At 40.9% G+C, this 8,426-nt stretch overlaps 1 protein-coding gene and 1 non-coding gene across 2 annotated transcripts; both read right to left on the bottom strand.

The window, feature by feature from the left end:
* Positions 1-4,013: 4,013 nt before the first annotated feature.
* On the bottom strand, positions 4,014-4,087 carry trnat-ugu (transfer RNA threonine (anticodon UGU)). The gene has a single exon. It is a non-coding gene; the product is annotated as a tRNA-Thr (tRNA).
* Positions 4,088-5,111: 1,024 nt separating this feature from the next.
* LOC106601490 (uncharacterized) lies at positions 5,112-7,256 on the bottom strand. Its single transcript, XM_082958390.1, has 3 exons — positions 7,078-7,256; positions 6,280-6,832; positions 5,112-5,410 (listed from the first exon to the last, which is right to left on the bottom strand). The coding sequence occupies exons 2-3, from the start codon at positions 6,615-6,617 to the stop codon at positions 5,335-5,337; spliced, it is 414 nt and encodes a 137-aa protein (XP_082814516.1). The 5' UTR covers positions 6,618-6,832; positions 7,078-7,256; the 3' UTR covers positions 5,112-5,334.
* Positions 7,257-8,426: the final 1,170 nt, after the last annotated feature.

The raw sequence follows: 8,426 nt of genomic DNA, 5'->3' as shown, positions 1-8,426 counted from the left end.
TGTTGTCTCCTCATTAGGGTCTATATAGACTGTTGTCTCCTCATTAGGGTCTATATAGACTGTTGTCTCCTCATTAGGGTCTATATAGACTGTTGTCTCCTCATTAGGGTCTATATAGACTGTTGTCTCCTCATTAGGGTCTATATAGACTGTTGTCTCCTCATTAGGGCCTATATAGACTGTTGTCTCCTCATTAGGGTCTATATAGACTGTTGTCTCCTCATTAGGGTCTATATAGACTGTTGTCTCCTCATTAGGGTCTATATAGACTGTTGTCTCCTCATTAGGGTCAATATAGACTGTTGTCTCCTCATTAGGGCCTATATAGACTGTTGTCTCCTCATTAGGGTCTATATAGACTGTTGTCTCCTCATTAGGGTCTATATAGACTGTTGTCTCCTCATTAGGGCCTATATAGACTGTTGTCTCCTCATTAGGGTCTATATAGACTGTTGTCTCCTCATTAGGGTCTATATAGACTGTTGTCTCCTCATTAGGGTCTATATAGACTGTTGTCTCCTCATTAGGGTCTATATAGACTGTTGACTCCTCATTAGGGTCTATATAGACTGTTGTCTCCTCATTAGGGTCTATATAGACTGTTGTCTCCTCATTAGGGTCTATATAGACTGTTGTCTCCTCATTAGGGTCTATATAGACTGTTGTATCCTCATTAGGGTCTATATAGACTGTTGTATCCTCATTAGGGTCTATATAGACTGTTGTCTCCTCATTAGGGTCTACATAGACTGTTGTCTCCTCATTAGGGTCTATATAGACTGTTGTCTCCTCATTAGGGTCTATATAGACTGTTGTCTCCTCATTAGGGTCTATATAGACTGTTGTCTCCTCATTAGGGTCTATATAGACTGTTGTCTCCTCATTAGGGTCTATATAGACTGTTGTCTCCTCATTAGGGTCTATATAGACTGTTGTCTCCTCATTAGGGTCTATATAGACTGTTGTCTCCTCATTAGGGTCTATATAGACTGTTGTCTCCTCATTAGGGTCTATATAGACTGTTGTATCCTCATTAGGGTCTATATAGACTGTTGTCTCCTCATTAGGGTCTATATAGACTGTTGTCTCCTCATTAGGGTCTATATAGACTGTTGTCTCCTCATTAGGGTCAATATAGACTGTTGTCTCCTCATTAGGGCCTATATAGACTGTTGTCTCCTCATTAGGGTCTATATAGACTGTTGTCTCCTCATTAGGGTCTATATAGACTGTTGTCTCCTCATTAGGGCCTATATAGACTGTTGTCTCCTCATTAGGGTCTATATAGACTGTTGTCTCCTCATTAGGGTCTATATAGACTGTTGTCTCCTCATTAGGGTCTATATAGACTGTTGTCTCCTCATTAGGGTCTATATAGACTGTTGTCTCCTCATTAGGGTCTATATAGACTGTTGTCTCCTCATTAGGGCCTATATAGACTGTTGTCTCCTCATTAGGGTCTATATAGACTGTTGTCTCCTCATTAGGGTCTATATAGACTGTTGTCCTATATAGACTGTTGTCTCCTCATTAGGGTCTATATAGACTGTTGTCTCCTCATTAGGGCCTATATAGACTGTTGTCTCCTCATTAGGGCCTATATAGACTGTTGTCTCCTCATTAGGGTCTATATAGACTGTTGTCTCCTCATTAGGGTCTATATAGACTGTTGTCTCCTCATTAGGGCCTATATAGACTGTTGTCTCCTCATTAGGGTCTATATAGACTGTTGTCTCCTCATTAGGGTCTATATAGACTGTTGTCTCCTCATTAGGGCCTATATAGACTGTTGTCTCCTCATTAGGGTCTATATAGACTGTTGTCTCCTCATTAGGGCCTATATAGACTGTTGTCTCCTCATTAGGGCCTATATAGACTGTTGTCTCCTCATTAGGGTCTATATAGACTGTTGTCTCCTCATTAGGGCCTATATAGACTGTTGTCTCCTCATTAGGGCCTATATAGACTGTTGTCTCCTCATTAGGGCCTATGCAGAGCTTTCAGAAAGTACTCAGTCACCTTCACTTTATTCACATTTTGTTACGCTATAGCTTTATTCTAATATGGATTCAATGTATGTTTTTCATCAATCTACACACATAACAATATAATGACAAAGCGAAAAACAGGTTTTTAGATTTTATTTGCAAAATAAGAAATAAATACCTTATTTACATAAGTATTCAGACTGTTTGCTATGAGAATCGAAAATGTACTCAGGTGCATTCTGTTTCCAGTGATCATGCTTGAGATGTTTCTACAACTTGATTGGAGACCACCTGTTGGAAATTCAATTGATTGGACCTGATTTGGAAAGGCACAAACGTGACTATTAAAAGGTCCCACAGTTGACAGGGCATGTCAGAGCAAAAACCAAGCCATGAAGTCGACGGAATTGTCCGTAGATCTCTGAGACAGGATTGTGTCGAGGCCCCCAAGAAAACAGTGGCCTCCATCTTTCTTAAATGGAAGAAGTTTGGAACCACCAAGAGTCTTCCTAGAGCTGTCCACCTGGCCAAACTGAGCAATCAGGGGGAGAAGGACCTTGGTCAGGGAGGTGACCAAGAACCCGATGGTCACTGACTGAGCTCCAGAGTTCCACTGTGGATATGGGAGAACCTTCCAGAAGGACTACCATCTCTGCAGCACTCCACGAAATCAGACCTTTATGGTAGAGCGGCCAGACAGAAGCTGCTCCTCAGTAAAAAAACACACGACAGCCCTCTTAGAGTTTGCCAAAAAGGCACATTAAAAGGACTCTCAGACCATGAGAAACAAGATTATCTGGTCTGATGAAACCAAGATTGAACTCTTTGGCCTGAATGCCAAGCGTCACGCCCTACGGTGAAGCATGTTGGTGACAGCATCATGCTGTTGGGATGTTTTTCAGCAGCAGGCACTGGGAGACTAGTCAGGATCGAGGGAAAGATGAACGGAGCAAAGTACAGAGAGATCCTTGATGAAAACCTGCTCCAGAGCGATCAAGACCTCAGACTGGGGCGAAGGTTCACCTTCTGACCAGACAACGACCCTAAGCACACAGCCAAGACAACGCTGGAGTGGCTTTGGGACACGTCTCTGAATGTCCTTGAGTGGCCCAACCAGTGCCTGGATTGAACCCGGTCGAACATCTCTGGAGAGACCTGAAAATAGCTGTGCAGCAACATTCCTTATCCAACCTGACAGAGCTTGTGAGGATCTGCAGAGAAGAATGGAAGAAACTCCCCAAACACAGGTGTGCCAAGCTTGTAGAGTCCTAGCCAAGTAGACTTGAGGCTGTAATCGCTGCCAAAGATACTACAACAAAGTACTGACCAAAGGGTCTAAATACCTATGTAAATGTCATATTTCTGGTTTTTATTTTGAATACATTTGCAAAAATGTTGAAAATCCTGTTTTTGCTCTGTCATTATGGGATATTGTGTGTAGATGGGTGAGCATACTATATTTAATCCATTTTAGAACAAGGCTGTAATGTAACAAAATGTGGAAAAAGTCAAGGGGTCTGAATACTTTCTGAATGAGCTCTATAGACTGTGTCCTCATTAGGCCCTATACAGACTGTTGTCTCCTCATTATGGTCTATACAGACTGTTGTCTCCTCATTAGGGTCTATATAGACTGTTGTCTCCTCATTAGGGTCTATATAGACTGTTGTCTCCTCATTAGGGTCTATATAGACTGCTGTCTCCTTATTACGGCCTATATAGACTGTTGTCTCCTCATTAGGGTCTATATAGACTGTTGTCTCCTCATTAGGGTCTATATAGACTTGTTCTCTCCTCATTATGGTCTATACAGACTGTTGTCTCCTCATTATGGTCACCAATCACAGAAGGACTTCCTAAAAACACACCACTTCGATACAACCAGAAGTGACTTCGTAGCTGGTTAGGAGAGCTAACCCTAAGCCTTTTCCTAAAACTGTTTACATTTTAGTCACTTAGCAGACGCTCCTATCCAGAGCGACAGTAGTGAATGCATACATTTCATACATTTTTTTCCCCCGTATTGGTCCACCGTGGGAATCGAACCCACCACCCTGGTGTTACAAACACCATGCTCTACCAACTGAGCCACACGGGACTATCTAACTATCTATTTATCTATCTATTCTTTTAACCACATTCTCCTAACCTGCAAAGTTAATTCTCCTAACCTGCTGCGTAAATTCTCCTAACCTGCTACGAAAAGTACATTTTGGTTATAGCTTTATCAAAGCGACGTGCTTTTAGGGAATCTCATATGCAAGAATGCATACAAGGTTCTCTGAAACATGATTACAACAGAGAGTGAATTCAGTCATGTACAGCACACACCAAGACCAAGGACAGTGGAATGTTTTGGGTTGTTTTGTGTTTTAGGAAATAGTAGTGTAGAATGTGTAGTGAATTAACACCCCCAACTCTATTTGGGGTCCATAAATAGTTGGATATCGGACAGTTACTTTCCTAATGTAGTGATAATAATAAGCAATTTCACAACTCTAAGACAGGGTTATTTTAAAGTGGATGTATTTATTTACCAATAAATATAATCCCAATATAAAAAAACATGCTCTTTAAACAGAACAGATAAATAAAACATGTAAAATGAGGATAAACATAATCCACCTTCCCTTATATGGGGGATTGGAAATGATGCAGACAATTACATTGATAAAAGCAACAATCAATCTGCAATATTAAAGCAGTTATAAAATGATGTAATAATAAATACTAAACATCCACTTCCCTTCACGCAGTAATACACCTTTTATCAAATGATTAAACATCTATTATAAACATTGTTCACAGTATATTGTATTGTACACAGCACACAGTCTCTAACCTTCACCCCTTTATCTATCTATCTATCTATCTATCATCTATCTATCTATCTATCTATCTATCTATCTATCTATCTATCTATCTATCTATCTATCTATCTATCTATCTATCTATCTATCTATCTATCTATCTATCTATCTATCTATCTATCTATCTATCTATCTATCTATCTATCTATCTATCTATCTATCTATCTATCTATCTATCTATCTATCTATCTATCTATCTATCTATCTATCTATCTATCTATCTATCTATCTATCTATCCTATCCATCCTTCATTATTATTTAACCCTTATTTTACCAGGTAAGTTGACTGAGAACATTACACATACCCAAAGTCAATCAAACCCAAAGAATATTAATAATTTGTTCAATCTTGCGTCATTATTGAAAATCCCCGGTCGGTCCTGTTTAGTGAATTAGCTTCATTACTCAATGAGTATCTCCTACTCTGAAATGGTAACATCCAGTCTTCTTTATCTCTGCTCTTCGTCTTCTCGGTTTACAGTACATTGTGCTTCATCCTCCTCAGGAAATTCTGTAGTTTGAGCCTCAGGCCACAATGCCTTGATGGAGACCTGGAGGACAGGAGAGTAGGGGGAAAGAAACAGAGTAGGCAGAGAGAGAAAGAGAGAGAGAGAGAGAGAGAGAGAGAGAGAGAGAGAGAGAGAGAGAGAATTACAGTTTAGTAATTGAACAGACTTCTGAACCTAAAAAGGAAGCTGTACAAGCTGCATAATACAATCATAATACGATCAAAGTAAAGAAACTGTCACCTAAAGTAAAACCATCACAGTACAACAATACAACTGATGAAGAGAGAAATCAAGACCAATAGATGTAGTGATACAGAAAGGGAGAGAGCAAAGAGAGAGAAAGGGAGAGATACGAGAGAGAGACAGAGAGAACAAGAGAGATACAAGAGAGAGAGAGAGAGAGAGAGAACAAGAGATACGAGAGAGACAGCGAGAGAGAGAAAGAAAAAAAGCAGAGCGCTGCAAAGTGGAGAGTGATATCAGAGAGTGATATCAGAGAGTGATAGCAGAGAGTGATATCAGAGAGTGATAGCAGAGAGTGATAGCAGAGAGTGATAGCAGAGAGTGATAGCAGAGAGTGATATCAGAGAGTGATAGCAGAGAGTGATAGCAGAGAGTGATATCAGAGAGTGATATCAGAGAGTGATAGCAGAGAGTGATAGCAGAGAGTGATAGCAGAGAGTGATATCAGAGAGTGATAGCAGAGAGTGATAGCAGAGAGTGATAGCAGAGAGTGATATCAGAGAGTGATAGCAGAGAGTGATAGCAGAGAGTGATAGCAGAGAGTGATAGCAGAGAGTGATCGCAAAAGAGACAGAACAAAATGAGAGGAAGAGCAGAGAGCAGAGGAAGATTTCTCCAGGTTTCTAAATCAGTCTATCAATCCATCCACCTTTGCCTGGGGTACTCACCATGTGTACGGTGTAGTGGTCTGTGTCTGTCTGTTAGCTTCCTTCCACTGTCCTTCCTCTTCCTCCTCCTCCTCTTCCTGTTGTGTGTCTGGTATCTGGTCCCAGATCTCAGTGTTAACCCACAGCGACCCCGGCAGGGTGAGGCTGGGCTCGGTGCAGGTGATCCAACGGCACAGTGGGCAGCAGACTGTCAGTAGGCCGCTCTGGTGCCTGGACATCGCCTGCAAGCACAGCCCACAGACTGTGTGCTTACAGTGGAGCATCCGAGGGATCTTCTCCCTACGAGAGTAGGATTGGAGGCAGACGCAGCACTCCATGTCCTCACTCATCAGACCCATGGCTGGATGGCTGGGGTGTGGATGGATGGATGGATGGATATACGGCTGGAGCACAGAGGAACTCTAGACAGAGAGTCAGTGTCTGGGCAGGAAGACGTGGGGTTTAAACGCTGGTCTGAGGTCAGTGTTCCCCTTGTGGTTTATTAAGGTCCTGGTTTGGATTTGATGAGGATGAGCTGATCCTAAATCTGTGCTTTGGAGCGTAGGTCAGGAATCTGCAAAAGACATTAAGATGTTAAAATAAATTAAATTAGACTCAGTGACTTCATCACTGGCACTATGTTAACATATATAATGTAATAACATATCTTAAATCAACAGGCTGTCATGTTTTTCTGAAAAGACATGAAGAAAAAATATCTTTAAAAATATCACACACATTTATAACATCCATAGTTATCAGATATAGATAAACCTTTTCACTTTTATCATTATCAATGAGAGGCAATATTTTACTTACAGGTTCTGGAAGATTGTCAGCACAGCGACCAACTATCTAACGACAAAACTTTGTGTGTGAGAGAGAATAGTGTGTGCTCTTATTTTAAGCCTTGAGGGAGGAAACAAAATGCAGTTATTTTCCCAGAAAGGGCGGTCTCTCACCTCCTCTACTCTCAGGTGAGGCAGGAAAGTTCCATGGAAAGAGTTAAACACTTCCAAGTCACTTCTATACCATAGTAGGTCACGTCAGGAGAATTGCCAGGGCCGTGTATTGACATTTTGAGGGGGAGCATTTGTAGAACCCTCTCTGTGGACTTGAAGAACCCTCTCTGTGGACTTGTAGAACCCTCTCTGTGGACTTGTAGAACCCTCTCTGTGGACTTGTAGAACCCTCTCTGTGGACTTGTAGAACCCTCTCTGTGTACGTGCCTGGTTATTGTAGTGTTTATGTACAGAATCAGTTCAATGGAAGCAGTTCCTCTTCTAGATAAGAGAAAATTGTTTTAAAGTCACGTGTTTCTAATAAAATCAAGTCACAAGTTCAGTGGAAACCTTGTAAACAACCACTCTAAACGGTCAATTAGAAATCAGTCTCCCTGTTGAAACTTGTAAATTAACAGGATTGACTTTTAACTGATCATTTATGACGGCTTTACTTTTTGTTGAACTGGAAATTCCAGGTGATACACGCCTGTCTGTTCACAATGTGAGCTAAGTGCCAACCACGCACGCATAACAGACACACAAACAAATACATTTATTCCATGAACAAAACATACAATTTCACGTCGCATAATTAAGCATGGAATGTGTGTGTATCTCACTAATGAATTCCTATCATTAAAGGGCCAGAACAAGAGACTGAAAGAGCTTTGTCAAAGTCTTCTGCTAGCTTCTAATTGTTATTTTTCTGCTTTCTGAAGTAATGACTAAGCTGCACACTAAAACAACGTGAGCTAAATGACAGTAAATGATGAGTAATTCTGCTAGCCAGGGACGGTAACCAGCTCTACCATCAGCCCTGTTTGGTAACACAGGGACTTTGTCCCAAATGGAACCCTATTCCCTATATAGTGCACTACTTTAAAGGCAAAGGCTCAGGTCAAAAGTAGTGCACTACATATGGAACAGGGTAGCATTTGGGACATAGCCAGGGACAATAGAGCTGCCTACTTCTCTGACAGACACCTCAAGGCTACAATTATCAAGAAAGGTTAAGAACAATAAACCAAAAAGGAGCCATAAAATATACATATCAAACACAAAGTTTATATATATACATATAGACTGTTGTCTCCTCATTATGGTCTATATAGACTGTTGTCTCCTCATTAGGGTCTATATAGACTGTTGTCTCCTCATTAGGGT

Source organism: Salmo salar, chromosome 12, assembly GCF_965601325.2.
Source record: "Salmo salar chromosome 12, fSalSal1, whole genome shotgun sequence".
In the NCBI taxonomy this organism is placed as follows: domain Eukaryota; kingdom Metazoa; phylum Chordata; class Actinopteri; order Salmoniformes; family Salmonidae; genus Salmo; species Salmo salar.
The sequence above is the reverse complement of the archived record's forward strand: the minus strand, read 5'-3'. Positions and strand labels throughout refer to the sequence as shown.